At 47.0% G+C, this 25532-nt stretch overlaps 1 protein-coding gene across 2 annotated transcripts in view; it reads left to right on the plus strand.

Moving 5' to 3' along the window:
• G3bp1 (G3BP stress granule assembly factor 1) overlaps window positions 1–10306 on the plus strand; it is a 28950-nt gene extending 18644 nt beyond the window's left edge. For both annotated transcript variants that reach the window (XM_004666545.2, XM_045152617.1), the window contains exons 5-12: window positions 1465–1555; window positions 2414–2507; window positions 4857–5058; window positions 5418–5519; window positions 5778–5889; window positions 6426–6554; window positions 8416–8525; window positions 9225–10306. In XM_004666545.2, the coding sequence (XP_004666602.1) occupies window positions 1465–1555; window positions 2414–2507; window positions 4857–5058; window positions 5418–5519; window positions 5778–5889; window positions 6426–6554; window positions 8416–8525; window positions 9225–9431 (1047 nt within the window). In that variant the 3' untranslated portion in view covers window positions 9432–10306. The remainder of the gene's footprint in view (window positions 1–1464; window positions 1556–2413; window positions 2508–4856; window positions 5059–5417; window positions 5520–5777; window positions 5890–6425; window positions 6555–8415; window positions 8526–9224) is intronic.
• Window positions 10307–25532: the final 15226 nt, after the last annotated feature.

Consider the following 25532-nt stretch of genomic DNA (forward strand, 5'->3'; position numbering starts at 1 on the left):
CAAACGAACTCCAGATGTGAGTCCCCTTGTGCATCTGGCTAACGTGGGTCCTGGGGAATTGAGCCTTGAACTGGCATCTCTAGGCTGCACAGGCAAGTGCTTAACCACTAAGCCATCTCCAGCTCGCAGCATGGCTTTTTCCAGCGTTCTGTCAGCTGGTCTAAATGGAGGAGGTTTTAAGCTTAACTCAAGCAGGATTTCTCAGTGACTTTTGCAGCCCAAGTAATAGGGTCTTGCCATGTATTCCTGGTGGGAAACAAGGGCCTCAGCAATGGCCTGTTCTCTTAGATTTTGATTAGCTCTCCCTCTGCCTGTGTTTACTCACTGTCTTCCCCTGACTTCACTTGGGCCTTTTCACCCCCATTAATCTTTTCTTGTACTTGCATATATACAGTGCCATCCTATTAAGTGCACACACACACACACACACACACACACACAAATGAGTACTTGGGTTAATATTCATGGGTGAGACTTAGGGAGGATTTTTTTGTGTACATGCATGTTGTGTGTCATGGGGTTGGGTGTATGACGTGTGAGTGCAGATGTACAGGGCAAAGGAGAGTGTTGGGGTTCTCCTGTTGCTTATGCACGTATTTCCTTGAGCTGAGTCTTCAGAACCAGGTTTGGAAGTCCCTGCAGTAATTGAGTTTCCTGTACCCTCAGGAATGGATTATAGGCATGTGTCACTGGGCCAGCCATTAATGTAGGGTCTGGGGATTGAAGAGAGTCAGGCCCTCTTACTCCCTGAGCCGTCTCCCCGCTGGAGATGTTTCCGTATCTGCTGAGATTGGTGAATATGATACCTCTCACGATTGGCATTTTACGGAAGAGGTTTCTCTATCAGCTTTGGGGTTCCCTTGTGGTAGTGAGGGTACATACTTTGGATGTTTTCCTGTAGTCACATAACTGGGTTTAAGGCATGTGCCACCACGCCTAGCTAGAAGACCATCTTAGTTTTGGCTTGCTGACATTTTGTGCTGGATTACTCTTACTCTTTTTTTTTTTTTTTTTGGCTTTTCAAGGTAGGGTCTCACTCTGGTCCAGGCTGACCTGGAATTAACTCTGTCATCTCAGGGTGGCCTTGAACTCATGGCAATCCTCCTACCTCTGCCTCCCGAGTGCTGGGATTAAAGGCGTGCGCCACCACGCCCGGCTTCTACTCTTACTCTTTTTATCCCTGCCTTAAAAATAATATTTACTGGACCAGAGTGAGACCCTACCTCGAAAAACCAAAAAAAAAAAAAAAAAACAAAAAACAAATAATAATATTTAGTGTAGTTTTGTTTTGTGTTAGTTTTTTTCTTGGGTGTGGGGCCTATCGTAAGCACTGGGCAGTTAGGAGAATCTGTGCTGTCAGTCACTAGTTGTATGTATAAGGCAACCCCGGGTCTCCCACAGCTGAGAGTCCCTGGCTATTTGAATTGCCTGTTAAATAAAGAAAAATGTTTGTTGCCATTTCAGGGCTCTGTGGCCAACAAGTTCTATGTTCATAATGACATCTTCAGGTACCAGGACGAGGTCTTCGGTGGCTTTGTCACTGAGCCACAAGAGGGTGAGTAGTGGACATTCTCGGGGTCTGGGATGATTACATGGCATCACACTGTGACCAAACCGAACGGGGTTCTGAAATGTTTAATGATACTGTGTTCTTTATGAATGTTTAAGACTTAAAGTTTCTGAAAGGATTGCCCTAGTTCATGTCACTAACTTGCTTATTTCACGGGTCTTAGAAAACATTAACACACTTGGTTTGGTCAGAAATGAGCAAATTGCCGAGCACTTGAGAGGCTGAGGTAAGAGGATCGCAGTGAGTTTGAGGCCAGCCTGGGATTATAGTGAATTGGAGGTTAGCCTGGGCTAGCGTGACATACTACCTCAAAAAGTTGTTAAAAAGGAAGTCCTCACTGAGCACCGGGAAGGCGGCCTCTGCGGATGCCTGTGTCGTCCGGGCTGGTAGAAGACAGGCAGCCTTAGTTAGGAAGCCCTGTTCTTGTGTGACCTTTGGCTCTGGAGAAAATTGCTGTTTCTGAAGCTGTTCATTTGCAGATGTTCTTTCGAGTGTCTGCCAAAGAGTAAGGGTAATGTAGCATGCTGGGAAATAGACACTTGGAGGTTAGTCTGCTGGTAGCGCGGGATATTTGCTATATGGTAGGTGTCCCACGTGCTGTGCTGGACACTGACTCAGCTGTCCCCAGTGCTCCCTATGTGGCGGAACACTGCTGCTGATTGCTGGGAATAGGGCCTTGCGGTCTATTCTTATTTCTTCTAACGTCTGTTTTTATAAAACACTAGTTTAACTTTCTGCTCTTACTTTGTCACATTGCCCTGTTGTCTTGTTTGTCTCTTTAATGTGTGTTGTAGACACATGAATTTATAAGTACAAATTGCTTTAAATATTTTTTCCTCTTAGAATCTGAGGAAGAAGTTGAAGAAGCTGAAGAGAGGCAGCAGACACCTGAAGTGGTGCCCGACGATTCTGGAACTTTCTATGATCAGACTGTCAGGTAAGGAAACACCCCATGTCCAGGACGTAGTACAGTTGACTTGTGCAGGTTTTGTGAATAAAGCAAACAAGTCTTTTGAAATTTTTCCTTTTTGGTTTTTCAAGGCAGGGTCTCACTCTAGTCCAGGTTGACCTGGAATTCACTATTTAGACTCAGGGTGGCCTCGAACACATGGCGATCCTCCTACCTCTGCCTCCTGAGTGCTGAGATTAAAGGCGTGCACCATCACACCCGGCTGAAAATTATTTAAAAAAAACAAGATGGGTTTGTTGGCTTTGGCTTGTAATAAAAGAATAACAACAACAAAAAAGATAATTTCTTTTTTTGGTTTTTTGAGGTAGGGTCTCACTCTAGCCCAGGCTGACCTGGAACTCACTATGTAGTCTCAGGGTGGCCTCGAGCTCGTGGCGATCCTCCTACCTCTGCCTCCCAAGTGCTGGGATTAAAGGTGTGCGCCACCACGCCTTGCTGGAATTGCTGTTTCTGAGTAACAGCATTAATCAGTTGCTTTGTGGCTTAGTGTTTGTTGTGCTATGGGAAAAAATCATGTGTATGTGTTTGTGTGTGTGTAAATACATAGTTTTTTCCCCATTGTTTTAGAAAATCCAAACTGATTTGGAGTTCTTTCAGTCTTCCCCTCTCAGCCTCCCAGGTGTTGAGATTACAGGCATGCACCCTTTTCACCTAGCCAAAGTGATTATTTAGGTAGAAATACAAACCTGCGAGCTAAGTGATAGTAATAGATAATTTGATAGGTGCTGGGAAGATGACTCAATGGTTACAGGCACTTGGCTTGCAAAGCCTGGAGGTTCAGTTCTCAAACCACCCACATAAGCTGCTTGTACAAATTGGTAGTCTTGCATGGTGGCATACACCTTTAATTCCAGCACTTAGGCGGCAAAGGTAGGAGGATTGCTGTGAGGTTAAGGCCACCTGAGGCTACACGGTGCATTCCAGGTCAGCCTGGGCCAGAGCACACACTGGAATCCTTTGCAGTGGCACAAGGCCCTGGTCTGCCCACACATGCACACAACGAATGAATGAACACACACAAGTTTAAAAAGTGCTCTAAGTGCAAAATCTGTTTGTTTATTTAAAAGAAAAAAATGGAGTTTGATTTGTAACACATGCCTACAATTAATTCTAGCATGGAGGGTGGGTGGTGAACTGAAATATGAGGGACTCAAGTAAAAGGGCAGCCTGAACTTGATACACATGGTAAAACCCTTCTTGACTTAAGAGAAGGCTATGACATCCTTCTTTATTAATTCCCTTACAAGTGGGACAGAAATGTGTTTGATAGGAATAGAAATGCTGTTGACATGTGCCACCGATGTCCTCATGTCTAGTGTCTCATGGGTCTTTCAAGGGTTTATCAAAGTGGGTGTGTCCTAATCACACACTCACTGTGTAGCTGGTTGAAAATGAGGATTCATGTCTCACCATAAACCTGTTGAGGTCAAGTTTCTAGAGGAAAAACATCTACAGTTTCTACAGTTTTTTGGTTTTTCAAGGTAGGGTCTCACTGTAGCCCAGGCTGACCTGGAATTCATTATGTAATCTCAGGGTGGCCTCGAACTCATGGTGATCCTCCTATTTCTGCCTCCCAAGTGCTGGGATTAAAGGTGTGCGCCACCACGCCCGGCTCATCTACAGTTTTAACAGCAAGCTTGGTGATACGTATTGAAGTTTAACCACTTTTCTTAGTCAAATTCATCTCTCCAAAAATTAGCAAATTATTATGAGAAAGCTGTTTTGTGTGGCTAAAGCCACAAATTACGAACTGTAAAGCTATCTTTGGTGTTTTGAGACAAGGTCTTAGGTAGTCCTTGCTGGCCTGGTCCTCTTTGTATAGTTGGGGGTGGCCTCACTTGAAGCAACCTCCTACCTCAGCCTCCTGAGTGCTGAGACTACAGGCTGAAATTTCCAAGTACAGGAGTGTTAATTCTTAGGTATTATGTGTTTTCCAGTCTGAGAAAACTTGCCAGTTGAGAGAAGGCATTCCTTTTCCCCTTAGTTTCTCAGCCCATTAGGCCTGAGGGCTTTTGTGATGTGTGTAAGTGAATTCCAGGTTGACTTGGAACTTACTAGTCTTTGGGGGCTACTCATGGTGATCCTCCTACCCTCCTGTGTGCTGGGATTAAAGGTGTGTGCCACCAAACCTGGCTTCTTGGTAGTTTTTAAATCATTTTTTGATGTCAGAAATCCACCTGGGGCTCTTTGCACATGCTGAGCATGTATGCTCCAACGGAGCCCTTATCCAGCCTTGGAAACTTGTTCCAGTGATTGGATGATGGGAGCTCCTGCTAAGTCCATGGAGTTACTGCTATTCTGATTTCCCTGTGGCAGCAATGACTTGGAGGAGCATTTAGAGGAGCCTGTTGCTGAGCCTGAGCCTGAGCCTGAGCCAGAAGCAGAGCCAGAGCCTGCTCCTGAAGTCCAGGAGGAGAAGGCCGAGCCGGTCTTGGAAGAGCCGGCTCCCGAGGATGCCCAGAAGAGCTCCTCTCCAGCTCCAACGGACATGGCCCAGACTGTGCAGGAGGATTTGAGGGTATGAGCGCGTCTCCATTCAGCTGTCCTGATGAGATCCGTTGCTTGCTTTACTGGCATGCTAGAGCTCAAGCACTGAGGTGTGTGTGGACCCCCAGCTCGGCTAGTCCAGTTTAAATTCTCACTTCTCCTTCGTTTGCTGGGTTGACTTTTCTTACTGCTTTCTTGAAATTGTCCTGGAACTCATGGTGATCCTCCTGCCTCAGTCTGCTGAGTGCTGGGATTATGGGCGTGTGTCACCACCCCTGGCTGTTCACAAGAAACTTCAGTACTAAATTTGTGAGAAGTGATGCAGATACGTTGTACAAAAGAGCTGACAGCTTCTGTGATGTATGTGAGAAGTCACCCTTTCTCTTCCAGACATTTTCTTGGGCCTCTGTGACCAGTAAGAACCTTCCTCCCAGTGGGGCTGTTCCTGTTACTGGGATCCCACCTCACGTTGTTAAAGTGCCAGCTTCACAGGTAAGGGTCCATGAATTCTGATATTTAGTGCACTCTGTGGATTTTAGTAATGTGATTCTCCAGGTTAGTGGATGGGAACCTTGCATATGGGGCAGAGAACGGCACAAGATGTGATTTTTTTTTTTTTTTTTAAATGATTATTTTTTGGGGAGGAGAGAGGTGATTGTTATTTTCTAGCTTAACCTATAATAAGAAAATTCACAAGAAAAAAGACAAAGGCATATTGTTTTCCACAAAAGTTGATCTGTACATTTTTAGCCCCGTCCAGAGTCTAAGCCGGAATCTCAGCTTCCACCGCAGAGGCCTCAGAGAGACCAAAGAGTGCGGGAGCAGCGGATCAGCGCTCCTCCTCAGCGGGGACCGCGGCCAAGTAAGGGCTTCTTGTAGCCAGGTTTGCACTGCTGACAGAAAACACCTGACCAAGAGCAGCTTCCGGGGGGGGGGGGGGTATTTTGGCTTATGGACTCAGGGGTGGGGGTAAGCTCCACAATGGCAGGTAAAATGATAGCATGAGCAGTGGGTGGACATCACCTCCTGGTCAACATCAGATGCACAACAGGAATAGGAGAGTGTGTATGAGAAAACTGGTTATAACAACCATAAGCCCGCCCCCAACAATATACTCCCTCCTGGAGGCTTTAATTCCTAAATTACTATCAGCTGGGGACCCAGCATTCAGAACCCCTAAGTTTATGGGGGACACCTGAATCAGCCCTCCACGGAGCTCACGAGTGCCTTCTTTGCTAGCAGGATTGGCCTCGGGAACTCATTTTATGGGTCAGGGTTGATGCCTGTGGGCTTCTGTGGTAGGGCCAGTGGAGTTCTTTGGTTTGGGTCAATGGGGAAACTGCACATGAATACTCTCAGAGGTTCCCTAGCCTTCCATTGCTACTTGTGTCTCTTTAGTCCGCGAGGCTGGTGAGCAAGGTGATGTTGAACCCCGAAGAATTGTGAGACACCCTGACAGTCACCAGCTCTTCATTGGCAACCTGCCACACGAAGTGGACAAGTCAGAACTGAAGGACTTTTTTCAAAGTAGGTCCTGGGTTTGGAGCAGCATGCCAGTGGGAGCTGCATGTGGGAGCCTCAAGTACACTGCTGGGAAGGAGGAGCAGGAAGTTCTGTGGCATCTACCCCCTCGCCCCCCCCATGAAGGAACAGGCTGAGCATAGTGTACATTGACAGATGCTACAAACTGACCCCGCTAGAAGAGACTTGCCCTGTCTTCCACTGTGACATTTGCAGGCACACCACAGTGCTGTATAAAATTACTCAGGTTATGTGCCTGAAGAATACGTGAAACAGGCTGGAGATGGCTCAGTGGTTAAGACACTTGTGCAAAACCTGACAGCTTAGGTTTAGTTCAGTTCCCTAGCACCCACGTAAAACCGAATGCACAGTGACATGAGTCTGGAGTTCGTTTGCAGTGGCTTCAGGTCCTGGCGTGCCCGTTCCTGTTCTCCCCCTCTTTTGCTCTCCCTCTCTCCCTTTCCTGCTTTCTCTCTCCTCTTGCTTGTAAATATTTATGTATTTATGTATTTATTTGTAAGCAGAGAGAGAGGGAAGTGAGAAAGAGAATGGACACACTATGGCCTCTAGCTGCTGTAAACAAACTCCTGATGCATGCACCACTTTGTGTACCTGGCTTACATGGACCCTGGGGATTCGAACTGAGGTCCTTTTGCTTTGCAGGCAAATACCTTAACCACTAAGCCCTATTTTTTTTTTTTAATTTTTATTAGCATTTTCCATGATTATAAAAAAAATCCCATGGTAATTCCCTCCCTCCCCCCACACTTTCCCCTTTGAAATTCCATTCTCCATCATATGACCTCCCCATCACAATCATTGTACTTACATATACAATATCAACCTCTTAAGTACCCTCCTCCCTTCCTTTCTCTTCCCTTTATGTCTCCTTTTTAACTTACTTCCAGCCCTATTTTTAAATTTAAATTTAATTTTATTTATTGAAGAGAAAGCAATTGGGTGCTCACAGGCCTTTAGCGGCTGCAGGCGAGCCTCCAGCCTAATGTGCCACCTTGTGCATCTGTCCTATGTGGGTCCTGGGGAATCAAACTGGTCTTTGGCAAGTGCTTAACCGCTAAGCCATCTTTCCAGCCTACTATGTAAATGCATTGGTTTTTCGAGGTAGAGTTTCACTCTATCACACTATGTAGTCTCAAGGTGGCCTTGAACTCTCAGTGATCCTCCTACCTCTGCCTCCTAAGTGCTGGGATTTAAAGGTGTGTGCCATCACGCCTCGCTGTAATAAATATTTTTTTAAAAAGAATACATGAAACAAAAATGGACTGCATGCAAAAAAGTCTGTGAACTGATGCACTTAAAGTTATTAATAAGAAATTTGGATAAGGAGTAGACAAGTTATATTTTGCCTTTTAAAAATAATTATTTTGTGGGCTGGAGAGATGGCTTAGCGGTTAAGCGCTCGCCTGTGAAGCCTAAGGACCCCGGTTCGAGGCTCGGTTACCCAGTTCCCACGTTAGCCAGATGCACAAGGGGGCGCCTGCGTCTGGAGTTCATTTGCAGAGGCTGGAAGCCCTGTCGTGCCCGTTCTCTCTCTCTCCCTCTATCTGTCTTTCTCTCTGTCGCTCTCAAATAAATAAATAAAATATTAAAAAAAAAATAATTATTTTGTGTGTATGTATATATGTGAGTGCCTGGGTCCCTTGTTCCTGCCAGTGAAATGCCTGGTGAAAGCCCCACTTTGGCTTTATGTGGGTGCTTGGGAATTGAACCAGGGCTGGCCAACTTTGCATGAAAGCAAAAGGTACATTCTTGGACTAGGGATATTACAAGTGCTTAGTGGTCACGTTTGTCTCGGCTGAAGCTTGCTTTCTGCGCATATATTACCAGGAGTCCATTTCACTTGCAGATTATGGGAATGTGGTGGAACTCCGCATCAACAGTGGTGGGAAGTTACCCAACTTCGGCTTTGTTGTGTTTGATGATTCTGAACCTGTTCAGAAGGTTCTTAGCAACAGGGTAAGTGACTGTTCCTCTGAGTTTCTGTGTCTGTCTGTGAGTGTGAATGTGAGTGCATCCCGGTTCTTAAGGAGCATGCGTGAGTGTTACTATAAGAAGACAGACCTCCTGAGAGGCACCTTGTCGGATCAGTCCTCTGCAGATGTCCTCTGCTTCTCCACGTCACGTAGATAGGCATGTGCTGTGCTCCCTTCAGAAGTATGACATGATGGCTTGGCCCGCACTGTGAAGCGTAGTTACAAAGTTGATGCGCTGGGATGCGCAGCTTACGTTCCTCCTCACTGTTTAGTATTGTGACGGGGACAGGCACATTGGACTTTAATTAGCTAGTCTTAGCAGTTACTTGCTGAGGCCAACTTCTAACATTACATTGGAGGCGTGCAGTACTGTATCTTTATGTGACAAGGTCTTTTCTAAGCCTCTGAATCCATGGAGAAGGCGATAGCTCTTCCGTCGTCCTGTTGACACGGCTTGGTGTTACTACGTATGAGAATTGTGTGTGCTGTGCGGACGTTCAAGTTGGCACTTTTGAACTTAACTGCACATCTAGTCCCATTTACATGTGTTAGTTAATGGGAGAATGGTTTCTGCACTGAAGACAAAAACTGGATTGTGAGGACTTAGCTGGTTCTTTTCTGCGAGAGCTATCGTTCTGGTAGTCAGCCACTGAGCGCTCTGCTGTCCTTGATTCTTTCATAGCCCATCATGTTCAGAGGTGAAGTCCGGCTGAATGTGGAAGAAAAGAAGACTCGAGCTGCCAGGGAAGGAGACCGGCGAGATAGCCGCCTGCGGGGGCCCGGAGGCCCTCGAGGTGGGCTGGGCGGTGGAATGCGAGGCCCTCCCCGGGGAGGCATGGTACAGAAGCCAGGATTTGGAGTGGGAAGGGGGATTGCTCCGCGGCAGTGAATTGCTCTTCCTTCGCTGGTCTTCAAGCAGCAGTCAGACCCCAGCTCCTACAGAATGGTGAAGTTCTTCAGCAGCCTTTGGTGTCTTGGAGTGTGATGACCCTAGTCTATTATAAACTGCTTGAGTTTGTACAATTTTATTTTCTTTGTGTTCATGGTGTGTGCTCCACCCTTCCATTCCTCTCCTGACCTTTTTAGTCCTTCACTTCCAATTTTGTGGAATGATATTTTAGGAGTAACAGATTTTTAAAGAAGAAAACAAAGACTGAATTTCCTTGCTTATTTGCATATACGGACTGGATTTTTTTAAATAGCCATTTCCCCAAAGGAATGTGTCGCTTATTACTGACATTTGGTATATTTCATTCAGTGGAATATTTCTTATTTTGTACGTGTTTCAAAAGCCTGTAAGATACAGGATTTGATAAACATTTTGGAAGTAGGAAAAATCCAAATTGTTTCTGGAGAGTATCGATGATCTTCTGATGTGGAAAAACTGCCATTTGGGAAATCTGACATTGATTCTTGCTGGCATGGTTAATTGAATAAAAGGTGTTAATAGAATGCATTTTTCTTTTGATATATGATTACAAAACAATTCTAAATCTACTGTTTTTACCATTGGAATTTGAATTGTGACATAGATCTTAAATGTCTAGAATGCAACTGATAGCCTTTTCTTGAACTGTTAGATTTTATTGAAATAGATTTTTTTTTGTGTGTTTTAATTTGTATTTGTCAAACCACACACAAGAAGACAAGTCCCCAAAATATGAATAACAAACCCAGAGCAAACTATTGTGCCTTCTAGTTCTCTTTGAGCCCAGCCTTGGTGATTGTTCAGAGAGTAATAAAGATTCTAGATTGTTTTCCAGATATGTGGGGAATTGGAGAATCTTCATCAGCTTGTGTGTCTGTCACCATTCACTGAGCCTTACTGTAATAGCTGGAGTCTCAGACTGGAGTGTCCTTGACAACGGGCTTCGGCCCAGACCCAGGGACCTGTAGGTGTTGATCTCAGCTGGCCTTCGTCCGCTCCTCATGGCCCTCGACAAGGAGGGCTCGTGTGTCTCAGCTCCTTTCTCTGAACCAGACCCACACGGCACAGCTGTCTTGTTATGGTTCTCTTCACTGATGGCCATAAAGTGGGTGTTTTCTTGGAAATGGCCAATTTTCATTAAAATAATTCTGTAAGAAAACTTAATTTGCTAATCTAATAATACTCATTTTCATAATATGCTTGAGTGCTGTGTGTGAGATGGTTGAAAGTTTGTTTATGAGCTTTGCTGTGATAACTGATTGTCACTAATCCAAGGACAGCCATGTCATTGAAGGGGGAATTAACTTCCTAACTTGTTTAGAAGTGCCACCTGGGAACTCTGCCACTGTAGGCGTCCGTGGTTTGTTTTCCTGTTGGTGAGAAGCTGGCTTTACTGTGAAGGGTCCCTTCGGGCTAAGGTGAAGTGTGTCTTGTCCGCGTGACCTCAGTCCTCATGAGCTTGAAGTGAACAGGAACTTCACACACAGCACTGAGCGCAGTGGCTGTTTTGGGGTCAGTTTAAGTGAATTTTGGGTCCACTTGATTTGGTCCAGACCAGTGATAATTAGAAGGAATTCAGCTTGTGTTTCTGTAGCTTATATTAAGCTTGTGGTGACAAAAAAGCCTTGGGTGGGTGTGGAAGGGTATAGAATAGGTAGCCTGAATTACTTTTGGAAAAAATTGTAAGTTAGTCTGGCACAGGTCTGTATAATCCCAGCTATTGGGTAGATCTTGTTAAAGACTAGCCTGGGCCACGAGGTGGGACCTGTAAAAAAGTTTTAAATTGCAATAACTTCAGAGTCCTATCCTAAATTACAGGTTACCTAGAAATTAACCATTTAGTACTTCCATAGTTTTAGAAAATTTTTAACTAATCAGAAATGTAAGAGTTCTAATAAGATGTACTTCTTGACTTGGTTAGCACAGAGAACATTTTTGAGTGTCAGATTTGAAAATACTAAGTGGCTGGCACAGCCCCTGGCACTCAGCAAGGTACATAGTGGGCACGTGTTTGTTGTGCAAGTGGAGCAGCCCCAGTGAGAGCAGTCCTGCCCATCCCACTGCTGGGGGCATGTTACCCGGGGTGTGGGGGATAAATGAAGATTGACTCTCTGGTCTTTCTCAGGTAAAAAAAAGAAGTGAAAATCTCTTTCAGAAAAGATAGCAGTAGCATCTGTCATTTCCCTTGGGTTCCACTAAATACGTGTGTGTGCGCGCGCTCCATGTGGAGAGGTGTGGAGTGTGTGGCACAGGCTGCCTGTGACTTCTGGCAGTTACGAGAAAGGGCTTCCTCAGCCATCTCAAGTCATCAGAATGGGATGGTTGTGGGCACTCCATATCATGTTGGATGCCCTTAAGGACCCCAGTGGACCAGCGATAGTGCTGCGTGTAGAGTCCGCCTCAGCTCAGAGACGCGCGTGTCCACACAGCCAGAAGTAAAAGCAGTGTGACCTGGGCCAAGTTTTTCTGTAGGTGGTGGCAGCCCTGCAGGGTTTAGAGCTCAAGGCCTTGAACCATGACGCATGTGTCACTTTGCGTATCTGGTTGTGGCTGGTAGCGGAGAATCAGTTCCGGGCCAGGCGGCTTTTGTAAGCAAGTACCTTTAACTGCTGAGCCATCTCTTAAACCCAAAGTTTAGTTTTTAAGACCTCTTAATTAATAGAGCTTTGTCTAAAATACCTTTTGTTTGCTTTCTTAGTGAGGTTGTATTCTCATTTGTTCTCAGCCCTGAGCTCTTGTTGTAGAGCAGTGAGGATAATCAGAAGGTGAAAGTGGGGGCCACGGGGGGACGCCTATAATTCCGGTCACCAAGAGGCTTCTGAAGCAGGAGGATTGCTGAGAGTGTGAAGCCAGCCTGGACTCAGGTGAGTTTTAGGTCAGCAGACTACCGGGAACCTGTCTCAACAAATAAAGCTTGTCAGTACCTACCCAGCATCCGCCCGCCTCAGGTTATTAAACAGTTCTCACTGGGAGTGGTGTCCCGTGCCTGTGACAGGAGGCAGGAAGTGTGTGAAGTTGAAGGCCAGCCGGAGGGTTTCCATAGAGAGAGCCTGACTTAAACCAGTACAAAGCCCACTTCTCACTTGGACCATGTGGATTGTGGTGTGTCCCCAAGTGACAAGCGGAACAGCTGTGAGCAGCTAAGTGACCCGGAGCAAGAGCAGCCTGGCCTTCCAGAGGGCTGCTCCTTGTGGAACCGCCTGTCCACCTGGATGAAAGCAAGGCATCAAGCTTAGTGTGCCCGCAGATTTCCTTTTTGGCACGGCCATTGGTTTGGCTTTCGTAAGTCTTCCTGGCCCGCTGGCCGTGCTGTGCGAGAGCGAAGCAGTTGTGTGTCCTCGTCTCATTTGTTCCCCACTGCACAGCCGCATGTGGGCGATGCTAGCAGTGTTCCCATGAACCTACAGTTCTGCCTCCCTTTCCTTACACTTATCTCTGAGGGATTTTGTGACTTAGTGTTGTGCCTGCTCGAAAGCAGCTAGGTCTGTGTGGCAGTCTCTGTGACCTAAGTTGAATGACCTGAATTCAAGGAAGCGGTTGTCAGATCTACTGTGCACTTTGGTGCCATTTAAAAGATTCCGCAAAACCACATACAGATAATGACTGACTTCAGCTCAACAGGGTTTTAAACTTTGTTAGTGACAATGTCAGTAACAATAAACCTCTCCTCCCCCGCTTTCCCCTTCACAACTCTGCGCTCCATCACATCCCCGCCCTCTCTTCAGTACTCTTTTATCTTGATGTCATCGTTTTTCCTCCTATTAGGAGGGTCTTAGCTCCACAATTTTTATCCTTATAAAAGGAGGAATATGAATGTAAAGCAGTAATAGGAACGTAACCACGTAGGCGTCAGCAGCAGCGGCAGAGACAGCCTTCCACAGTGGGTCCTGTGTGCGACGCGGGCTGCGAGCGGGACGGCTGCTCCTGCAGTGGCCCTGTGGAACCGGACGAGCCCGACGCTGAAGTTAGGTGTGCGACAGGCATGCCTGTGGGTTTGTTTGCTCACAGTGATGCTGCTAGTGGTGACCTTAGACTGGCAGAGGGGAAACTGGACCCAGAAAAAATCTTATTCTTTTTTTTTTGTTTTGTTTTTTGAGATAGAGTTTCCCTCTAGCACAGGCTGGCCTTGAACTCAAGTGATCCTCGTACCTCAGCAGACACCCTTGTTCAGGTTGTCAGCATTCTCAAAGCATGGCTTGAGGGCTGGAGAGATGGCTTAGGGGTTAAGGTGCATTCCTGTGAAACCTCAGGCCCCAGGTTCGATTCTCCGGGTCCCACGTAAGTCAGATGCACAAGGTGGTGCATGCGTCTGGAGTTTGTTTGCAGAGGCTAGAGGCCCTGGTACTCACCCCCCCTCTGTCTTAAATAAATAACCTAATAAACATAAATCTTAAGAAGCATGGCTTGAGCAAGAAGTTGAGTACAGTGGCTCATGCCTGTAATTCCAGTGTTCTGGAGGCTAAAAGGAGTTTGAGGCCATCTTGGGTCACATGACTGGCTCAAGTCACCTTACCCAGGTTTGGCTTTTAAAACTTACTTATTTGCAAGCAGAGAGAAAGAATGGGATGTACCAGGCCCTCCCGCCGCTGCAGACAAGCCACAGATGCATGCACCGCTGCATACATGCAGGTTGCGAGGCTCTGCAGGCCTAAGCCACTGAGCCATCTCTCCACCCCCAGTTTTAGCTTTGATTGAGCTTGTGGCTTATTTGGGAAGTTTTGGATCCTCCCTTTCCCCCAATGTACAGCTTGAAGTTGGTACCTGCTTTTTAGTTTCCTATAAGAAGACAACATCCACTATTGTTTTCAAAGCCCATGTAATTTGGTCAGTACAGAAATTTTACATGTTTAGTACTTTGAAATAAGGCTAGTGTCCCAGACTGGTACGAGAAGAGCATACAGTGTGTTTTAGGGTTCCCTTCCAAAGTAAATTCAGAGTACACAAGCTTTCTTTGTAAACATCCTAGCAAGTATTTCCCAGGCACTTAGATAGCTGTGCTTTTGATAGTGATTAGATGGAAGATTATATCCTGCTTAATCAGGATGGATGGAAATGGTTTAACTTATGTTAATGGCACACACCATTAATCCAGCAGTTGGGAGGCAGAGGTAGGAGGATCACTGAGTTTGAGACCAGCCTGAGACTACATAGTGAATTCCAGGTCAGCCTGGGCTACAGTGAGATCCTACCGTGGAAAAAAATTTTAAAAAATGTAAAATAACCCAAATTTGACAGGGAGAGAGTACTGAAGATTGTTTTTTGTTTTTGTTTTGTTTTCGATTTTCAAGGTAGGATCTCGCTTTAGCCCAGGCTGACCTGGAATTCACTACATAATCTCAGGGTGGCCTCGAACTCAGGGCCATCCACCTACCTCTGCCTCCCAAAAGCTGGGATTAAAGGCGTGTGCCACCACGCCCGGCTCAACATTTTCTGGTTTTGTTATGTAACCAGGTGTTGTGGTACGTGCCTTTGGTCTCAGCACTTGGGATACGAGGCAGATGGGTTGCTCCAAGTTTGAGACTAGTCTGGGATCCAGAGTGAGTCCCTATCTCAAAACATGAAGTGAAAGTTTTATCGATTGTGTATACACTGACAGTCCTTTTAAATGAAGACCTTTCACCTGAAGCTGTCATGAGGAATAGGGGAGAAGACTCCCCTTTTCCCATTGTTAAGCATTTGGAACACATTTAGCCTGTAGGTTATAGAACAGACTAGGCAGATGTTTGATTCTGATGGATTAGGAATTGTTTGTAACTTAAAAATATTAAGTATGTTTTTTTTAATTTATTTTTTTATTTTTTGGTTCCTCAAGTTAGGGTCTCGCTCTAGCCTAGGCTGACCTGGAATTCATTATGTAGTGTCAGGGCGGCCTTGAGCTCATGGTGATCCTACCACCTCTGTCTCCCGAGTGCAGGGAAGAAATCGCTATTTCTGTAAGGTTTTGCCACCTATTCTTTTACCACCAGGAACTCCAGGAGAGGTGGCTGGAATATTTTGATCACAGACTAATGCTAGAAAGGAGGGAGAAGTTTGTGTAGGTCCTTCCTTTGAACCAGTGTGGTTGGCTCAGAACCGGCATAGAATTCGCGTCGTCAGCCTGTGTGGAGAGCTGTCGGGGCTCAGCCTGCTCCCGGCCACGTGGTCAGGTGGACGAGAAGGGCAGATGGCGTGTGCTCGTTCTGCCTTCTTCCTTCACGTTCAGTGTGTGCACACCCAGCTCCGTCAGGGCCATCCTAACTCACACTCTGCGGGAGGGATGGAAAACTTGGGGACCCTCATGTTTTAGTAGCAAAACTGAGCTGTCGTTTTCCCCTCGGTCCATCCACCTTGTGCACTGTGCACACTGGTGCTTCTCCCGCCACCGTGTGTGAGGACTGCAAGCTCGTCGGCTGTGGTCTGGGCCGAGGTATTCCTAACGAGGGCCGGGGCCGTGTATATCGAGGCCCTCACTTTCCTGCCCACTTACTTGAAGGCTCCAACGTGCCGAGTGCCCTGTCCCTGTGATCAGCCAGCATTACTGACCACCGGCTTCAAGCACCTGCCTTCTCATCCCTGAGAACACCTGTCAGGCCTTGTCTCTGCCACCCAAGCCAGGCTTGTCCAGATCCAGTTTGAAATTGGAAGTGAACAGGTTCAGTCCCTTCTGTCCTCTGTTTCCTGCTGGTCTGTCCTGACTTTGTTTGAAGCTGGTTGCCAGAGCTGAACTCCTGACTGACCCCTTCAACCTGTGGCTAGAATGACCTGTTTGGCAACCTTGTGTAACTGAGCGAGGGGACCCACCAGCACTGGGGCTTCACCCTGCGTCCCCTTACGTGATCCCCATGATGTGACAACAGTCGTGTTTCAGAGACTTACATGACCCGACTTCAGATAATGGCAATATTTGACGAGACCGAGGGTTAAGAAATCCCTAGCTGGCCTGAGGTTCTTCTGTCCGTGGTCTAATCAGCCATTTCTTGCTGAATGGAGCTGCTATGTCTCAAGCACTGTGTCTTTCTTGGAGATTTTCTTTTTACAAGCTTGTTCCTTTGCTGGTCTTAGAGCCAGTCCAGGCTTCACCATGCCAGGAAGCGTCACCTGTTCTTCCCTTCTTCCTGTGTCTAGTCTCCAGCCTAACCCTGTCAGTCTACCTCAGCAGACCTCCTCTCCTCACTGGGAGAGCTCAGTGGCTCTCAGTACCTCCTCCTCCTCCTCCGTAGGCTCACCTTACCTGTGTTCTGTCAGCTCCCCTGGTAGACTGTAAGCTCCCTGGGGGCAGGTCTGTGCCGGGGTTGCCTTTGTTATCCCCCAGCACCTGCCAATAAAGATGCTTGAATGTGCACCTAAGTTCTCATTTCTTAGCGTGATGCTGCCCGCGTTACATTCTGGGGTAAAACCACAGGAACTTCTACATGGAAAGGCAGCCAAGTAACAATGACAAGGTAACCACAGAAAATTTCAGAAAACTTTTAATTTTTTTCCATTGGAATCAGCATGGATATGTGTTGATGGATGGTTCAATAAATATACTTTTATATACATGTATCACAGAAAGTTTACATTCCATCTTCAAACTGCAGAAATAGATTTGTTTTACAAGCCAAAAAGCTGCCATAACTTCAGTGACTTCATGCACAAAAAGAACTGTAAGGACCAAAGGGAATCGCTTGTTCAAGGTTGAGTGTCCGATAAGAGTAAAAATAGTACATTAAGGAAGCGCTTGCTGAACACGCCGCTTAAGGTGGTAGCCAAACAAATCGTCAACTGCAGCATTAAGGCCATACCAAGTTTATACATATGTACAAAGATTTCCATAGAAAAGACACGTTTTCTTCTGGGAAAAGATGAGGAGCCTCTGTGAGTAAATCAGACCCAGTTTTCTAAGCCAGTTAACTAGAGATGCCTCCCGGTCGCTACTTGGGGAATCTATTTAAGCTAGTGGTCAGTCAGTTGGCCCATGGCTCCTGTGAGCTCACGTGGAAGTGAGTCGGGTCTTGAGCCTCTTTGATTATGGGTTTCCCAAGCCACTTCCAGCTGTCACAGTGCCCAGCTAAGCACATTTGGAGTCTGTCAGATTTGTGACTTGTAGGTGTCTTACCTCTTACGGGCTCTGCAGCTGTTGCTGGCCCTGTGGTCTGAAGAGTTACACAACACCCTTGTATTCTGGGGTTAGAATAAGTCGAGTGTGAGTGACCAGGGCCAGCTTTCAGGGGACGCCTCCCTGCTAATGGCCAGCCTCTCCCTCATGCATCAGGTGGCAGGTAGCTTTTTGAGAAAAGAGGAAATGTCAAGTTACCTGGAGAAGAATCACCTGGACTTTGTTCTATCTAAATAACCCATCCAGGGAACTTTTAAGACAAAGGGCAGGTTTGTGCAAATACCTAAATGGATGAAAGGGGAGGCGAGTCCTTTGGAAGTGACTTCCAGTTTCCTGGAAGCCCTTTGCTTTGGCAAGGTTTGGGTGAGACTATGAAGTTGCACACTAGTTCTCCTGAGCCAGAATGAGAACTCAAAACTTCTAAGTCTGAGATGGACAATACAAGTACAATAACCATCGACCCGAGACCAAGCATTCATTTTGCAGTATCAGAGTGTGTGGCAGGATTTCATTCACTGTCATCTGTGATTTGGAAGCCCAGTAGCCTCTGAATAGTCACCACATTCCAATCAGTGCCACCCTTCTAATGAAAGGTCAGGAGACTGATATTGACCAGACAATGACACTAGAATACCCTTTGACAGGACCAAGAGGGCTTGAAAGTATTAAGGGTTTGTGCCATAATTTTTTTTCTTTTTCTTTTTTGAGGAAGGGGAGGCTGTCACTATGTATCTCAGGGTGGTTTCGAACTTGGATCCTTCTGCCTCTGCCTCCCTAACACTAGGATTACTGGCATACACCACCATACCTGGCTGGTTTACTGGGATTTTTCACTTGTCTTGTCCATTCCAAGTCTAGCAGCTAAAAACATGTATTTTGTCCAGTTCTTTTTTTCTTTTAATATTGGAGGCCACTAAAGTCCCTGCTGTGTTAGTTTCTTAGAAGTGGAACTCAGGTTGTTTTTTTAAAAAAAAATCAAGAACATTGCACTCTCCTTTTGTCTGAGGCACAGAGTTGCCTAGGCCAGGGATTTTCTATGTGGTCAGTATGCGCACTGGCAAGATGGGCGCTGTAGTCCACACGTCTCATTTTAACCTGTGAGTGCTGACGCTGTCATGGCTTCATGGAGAGACTGAACTGTTGGCACGCTTTGAGATGGATTTCCCACGGCTCTCCTTTGACGCGTTCAGGCTGACCTGCCATGCTGACCATGGTGCGTTTCTCAGAATGAGCTAGAAGTCCATCTAAGGTGGAGAAGGCTACCTTCACCAAGCTGCTTCTTGATAGGTCAGCACCATTTTTAGTTAAGATTTGAGGACAGGCTTTTACTAGGGTAGATAGTACCAACCATTCCCCCAAAATATTTTTCTGAAACTTGTCTAAAGGAGGAAGGAAGCTTACTGTGAAGGAAACTATTCCTTCTACATCTCTGCACTGGCAATAATAGGAGGAAAATCAGATTTCAATCTTCATCTTTGCTATGATTATTCATACTTTATTTTTCTCCTCTATTTTTCTTTTATTTATTTATTTTCTCTCCAAGTAGGGTCTTGCTCTAGCCTAGGCTGACCTAGAATTCACTATGTAGTCTCAGGGTGGCCTCGAAATCATGATGCTTCTCCTACCTCTGGAGTGGTGGGATTAAAAGCATGCACAATCACACCCAGCTCTCTACTTTCTTTTTAGTGGGCTGATTTCGTGTTTTGCGTGGATGCTTTCTATATTGAGTGAAGTGACTTCAGACGCCCCTGAAGGTAACAAGACCTCTTGGGCTTTTCTTTGGGTCTGGTCTGTTTAGCCGTTTCAGTAAGATCAATAAAAGGTAATGCTTGGACCGCACGCTGTGATCTGCTGATGGCCCCGGTGGTAGGGCTCTTGTCTGGAAGGCAATGGTCATTGGTGCCATCCCCAGCACCATGGCATGGGGACAAACAAGAAACAGATGCCTTATCAAGTCTCAAGTACATGCTCTAGGGACAACTGTTAGAGTCAGCATGGATGGTGGGAGCCAGGACTTTTCCACGCCTCTGTCCCACATTCGTGTCCACACAGCAGGGTGGGGTCTCACTGTGGCCCAGGCCCACCTGGAACTCTCTCTGTAATCCCACACTAGCTTAGAACTCAGCTATCTTCCTACCTCTGCCTCCCAAGGTTAAAGACGTGGGCCACCATGGCCGGCTGGCCCTTATCTTAGGCCCTTGTTGGGGTTGGTTGATGCCCCTTTCAGAAGGACCTTTCTGCTGGGTTCTCACTACAGGAACCCCCGGAGAGGGCGGGGGAGTGGAGTACTGGGAGGGAGGTGGAGAAGCTGCTCTGCTCATGAAGTGCGCCTGCTTTGCCCTTGGAAACTGCCCCAAAGGAGCCCTGGCCTTTAACACTTCACCTCATGCCATGCTGGTCCTGGCCCTGCCTCCCAGGTGTTGCCCTCACCCAAATGCACAGTGCCTGTCTTACCTGAGTCCCTTGGTTTCCTCTCCAGGTCTCTCTTCATGCTGTTCTCCAGGAGTCCTGCACCCACCCGTCAGAATCTCTCTTCCTCATTGTTAGTTTTCACCTGCTCCTCGGCACCCTCGTTCCCATCACATTCTCCCTACATCCCATGGTAGTCATTACTTTGGTACTTCTCTCTGTTGCAGAATCTGTTTTATTCTGATGCCATACTTTCACAGTTCTCATGGTCTTAATAAAGAGCCAGTGGAAGGGCAGGTGTAAATAGGTTAATTAGAGAAAACTCTTAAGAAGCCGGGTGCTGTGGCTCACTTGTCATCCCAGCGCTTGGGAGGCAGAGGTAGGAGGATTGCTGTGAGTTCGAGGCCAGACTGGGCTACAGAGTGAGTTCCAGGTCAGCCTGGGAGAGTGAAACCCTACCTCACTCCATTTCCTCTCAAAAAATCAAAAGCCTTCATAGAAACACCAGAAATAATTAAGTTCATAATATCATGTGCGATTTCATTCTAGCCTGGCTCTGACCCACACTGATGCTTGCAGTTTCCCTGCCTCTGAACTCACATCTTGAGAGGGTAAGTTGATTTCTCCAGGCTGAAACATTTGCAACAATCCATCAAAGACAAGCACATACCACATTTGGCTGGCGAGCTGCTGAGTCACACTTGGGGTTCACTAAGTCCATGCAAAGACTACTACCTACTGTACCGACACGCAGAGCTGTGTAGAGCGTCTTACGTGGGGCCTTAGAACAGCAGCGGAGGCACTCCTGCTTATGTCACTGTCGCATGCCCTGTCATGCCAAAGACCACGGGCCAAGCGCGTGAGCCCTGGGAAGTGGCAGAGGCCTTGTGCACACCGTTCCCCAGTGGATGGTTTATTAGGAGCGGAAGGCCTGGGGGACAAGCATCTCCTTAGGGGTGTGCGCACACATTTCCCTTGTTCTTCCATTTTTCTACTTCACTTCTAGAGCTTGGAAGGGAGGAAAGAACCTCTGGAAGTCCCCCTTGGCCCCCAAACGGGAACATCGGCCAGGTGGCTGTCTCCATGTGTCTCAAGGGAACTTGGTTCATTTTGAGATGCTTGGGAGAAGTGTGTGTGTGGGTGCTTGGGAGAAGTATGTGTGTGGGGGGAATTGCCCACCAGGAGTTACGAGCTGGAGGAGATCACAGTGCTACCCAAACAGTAGACTGCTTTGCTATGGACATGGTTGTTAGAAGCTGAGCTCAAATACCCTACGCACGCGGCTCGCCCCTGGGAGATGTGCCTTCTAGTGGGTTCCGCGCCTGCTCCTCGCTCTTTCCACAGCTGCCCTGAAGCACTGGGAGCGGAGCCGCATCTCACCTCATTCCGCTTTGGTTCCCATGCCCTTCGGTGTGTGGAGTAGCCTGTCTTGAGGGACTAATTAAAGGGCCTAGCAGAGACGGGCCAGGAAGGGCCAGTCTTCACCCGGCACTCCAGCCAACGCCGAGCCTTCTAGGCCCACGAGTCTGTCTCATGAAGAACTACAGATAAGGCATTGTTCTCCGTGTCCCGCAAACGTCACGAGTTTCCACCTGCATATCTGCTTCACTCTGTCCAGTAGCTGTACAGAGAGGTCCCAGTGCATCAGGCTGGACTGGCAGATGCTTAACCCCATAAGGTGCCCCATAGGTTTTTATTGTTAATGGTCACATTTAAAAAATTACATTAATTTTTTTTTTGCAAGCAGAGAAGAGGAGGGAAAGAGAGAGAAGGTAGAGGGGGAGAGAGAATGGGTGTGCTGCAAACAAACCCCAGATGCATGCACTACTTTTGTGCATCTGGGTTTACATGGGTACTGGGGAATTGAACTCAAGTCCTTAGGTTTTGCAGGTAAGTGCCTTAGCCACTGAGCGATCTCTCCAGCCTTGATGGTCACATTTTGAGATGGAAATGTCTTACTTATTGGCGAGAGAGATAGAGTACAATTGTCCCGGGACGTCCTGCCTCTGTAAATGAACTCCAGGTGCGTGTGCACTTTGGGTGTCTGACCTCACGCGGGGAACTGAAACCTGGGCTGGCAGGCTTTGTAGGCAAGTGCCTCTAACCACTGAGCCATCTTCCCAGCCCTTCTTTGTTTTTGTTATTAATTTTTTTTTTGCGGGGGCGGGGGTTGAAGTAGGGTCTCACTCTAGCCCAGGCTGACCTGCAGTAGTCCCAGGCTGGCCTCAGAATCCCAGTGATCCTCCTACCTGCATCCTGAGCCAGGGTTAAAGGCGTGTGCCACCACTCCTGGCCCTCCTTTGTTTTTGATGGAGATTTTCTACTCCCAGAATATCATAGCCTGGAGAAAGCAATCACCCTTATGCTGGCATTTAAGAAGCTAGAGGCTAGATGTACTAGACTGGAACAGACCTAACCTTGAAGGTGGGATGTAGGTTTATATTGTCAACCATATTTTGAGATGAAAAAGACCAAATGATTTTTTCTCTCTCTCTCTTTTTTTTTTTTTTGAGGTAGGGTCTTGCTCTAGCCCAAGCTGACCTGGAATTCACTGTGTAGTCTCAGGCTGGCCTCAAACTCACGGCGATCCTCCTACCTCTGCCTCCTGAGTGCTGGGATTAAAGGCGTGCGCCACCACACCTGGATTTTTTTTTTTTTTTTACAAGGTGGGATTCATTGGTGTTTGAGGGGTTAAATGTTTGTATACTGGAATGGATTTGGCAAGAGGGTCCATTCCTCTTTTTCATCAGCTATCATATTTCAGTTAAATGTCTCATCTATTTATTCTTTTGAATAACGTATCACCGTTTTGTTTCCATGATTTTATACTAATAACAGTTTGGGAAGTGGCTGAGGATGTAGCTCAGTGGTGAAGAACTTGCCTAACATATATGTAAAGCCTTAGTTCAATCTTTAGTACCTTGCTGTCATGAAGGGTGATATAATTTGCTGAAGGCTAGAAACAGATACATGGGAAAAGTAAACATCTACCACACTAGTTTTGAAACTTAGTCCCATTGTTGGAAGAAACTCCCCAGGCATCCTTGGCCAGACTTTGCCTTGGGCTAGTTGCCAATGCTTTTTTTCATCCATAAAATGGGAAGTAAGAGCAGAGCTTTTGATACTCCACAGGACTTTTGATACCCCACAGGTGGCCACTAACAGTATTACTGTGCCAGTCCAAGTTTCCTTCACATTCTCTGGCTAGCCTGCACGTGATGACACCATTTCTGTTGGCAGAACTCACCTTGGTGCCTTCTAGTTAGAGGAAACTTCACTGATATTTGTGCAGAAAGGGGCTTATGTGCTTGTCCCGTAGCACAGGTGAACCTGGGGAAGAAGCCACCTTTTTGAGACGAAGTTTTAGGATGGCCTCTTCTGCTAAGAGGTCGGGAAGAATTTCAGAGAGGTTAAGCTAGCAAAGAGTGTACCTCATGTTTTGTGCTGAGTGGGTGGGCTTAACATTCATATGTCTTTTTTTTTTTTTTTTGTCTACATGACAGCCCTGAGATGTGGACATCATTCCTAAAGAGACGAAAGATCACAGAGGAAGTGCGTCTTACGGTCACATGCCTTCAAGGGCACGGCTGGAGCCCTTTCTACCGTGTTAGGAAAACTGTGACAGGGTTAGACAGGGGAGGGCTGAGAACTTTCTCATAGGAAGTCTAGTCTCATTGTTCTGTGCCACAAGTACGTGTGTGTGTGTGTCAGAGACTGATGCCAGGTGTTTTCTGAGTGGTATTTTTATTACTGTTTTTCAAGGTAGGGTCTCACATTAGGCCACGCTGACCTGGTACTCACTCTAGTCCTAGGCTGTCCTGAAACTCACAGAGATCCTCCTACCTCTACCTCCCGAGTGCTGGGATTAACGGTGTGCGCCAGCCCGCCCAACCAAATCTAATTTTTTTAACCGCCAATTTTAATTCATTTTTAGGCATGAGAAATAAAAATGTTTCATTCTGCAATATTCTCCATTAACCCCAGGGCCAGCGAGGATAAAAGTGAAGACACTTTGTCATATTTTCACCATACAGTCATTTTAAGCAATTCTACTGGTGGAAAGCACGTGTGTGCGCGCACACACACATACACACCCACATGCGTATGTGCGTGTGAAGGGCGGGAGCCATACTTTGTCATTCCGAGCAGTGCTGGTTGGAACCGCAGAACTGCAGAAGTCACTTCAGAACCATCCTCCCAGGGTGGTTGGTGGGGCGGGGTGGGGTGGGAGAGAGCTGGCTCCTCTCTACTAAGCCTGCATGGCTGTGTTTCTTTGTGCTGGTGAAGCTTACCTAACCGTGTGAATTTATAGTAACTTCACCACGGTGTGGGGTGGTCCCGCCTTCTCTGCAGCTAAAGTAACAGGGACAGCCCTAGTTCTCATTCGGCTGTGGGGGGTGACCGACAAGGAGAGGACCTGGAGCCACTGGTCACCTCCCGTTCTGCTCAGATACATTTATTTTAGATTCTGCTAGCAGCTTTGGCTGACAGAATTCAGACAGCCTCTGTGGGAAGCGGGTCACATGCCCACAGGACACACGTGCTAAGAGCCAGGGTGCATGGAATGCTGTCGGGTTGTCTGGATGCTTAGGCCAGGAGCTGGTTGGGAGGCAAGTCCAGCGATGCTGGGGAATATACCTGGGATCTCAGGAGAGAGGATTCGACTCATCTCCAGGCAAAGCTTGATCTCCATTCTTTTTTTTTGATGCATGGTCTCACTCTGGTCCAGGCTGACCTGGAATTAACTTTGTAGTCTCGGGGTGGCCTTGAACTCTTGGCAATCCTCCTACCTTTGCCCGGCCTCTTGATCTCCATTCTTTAAATTTCTCCCGACCAGGGGATCCGGGAAAATGACCAGACTTTTGGCAACACAGTGCACACCCTTCTTTCCTTCAACCCATTAAAGCATCCAAATTATAGTTGTAAGAAGTCTCCTCAACTCCCTGTATTTCCATGGTGAACCCCAGTGTGTGCCAGAGTGAGTTCCTACCTCTTCCCCACCTCTCCCTAGTCACAAGGGGTGTGCTTAGAGGAGACCCTAGGTTTCTGTGGTCACTTAACAAAAAGAACTGAACAGCAGGGCAAAGCCCGGGCGATGCAGGGAGCCGCGAGAACGTGAGCAGCGGAGATGGACCCGGTGCGCCGGGAATCTGCGCGTTCAGCCGGAGGCTTTCCCTCGCCCCAGGATGGTTAGCTTCTGTTCTGAAGCCTTGATGGCCTCATGGAGAACATATTTTTTTTTATCACTGGGCTCTCTAAAGGGTATACTTTTTGGCTTGCCATTCTCCATGGCCCGACTGCTTGACCCAATGTTCCAATGAGAACTTTCCAGAGTGCTGAAATGTTAAAATGCACAGGGAAGAGGAGAAGCCGAAGCCCAGCCTTAAAGCAGGGTGAGCTGGGAGTGGCCGTGTGCCCGGCTGCCCACGCCGCCACCGGCAGCAATTAGCTTGTTCTGGCCCAGCCTCCTTCCCAAAACAAGACGCCCAACCTGGTGAGACAGGAAATGCCAACAGAGAAGGGAAACAGGGACAAGGAACAGGTTGGATGCTAGCAGGAGAAGCTTTATGATCCTA

This window comes from Jaculus jaculus, chromosome 6 (assembly GCF_020740685.1).
Source record: "Jaculus jaculus isolate mJacJac1 chromosome 6, mJacJac1.mat.Y.cur, whole genome shotgun sequence".
Taxonomy (NCBI): Eukaryota; Metazoa; Chordata; class Mammalia; order Rodentia; family Dipodidae; genus Jaculus; species Jaculus jaculus.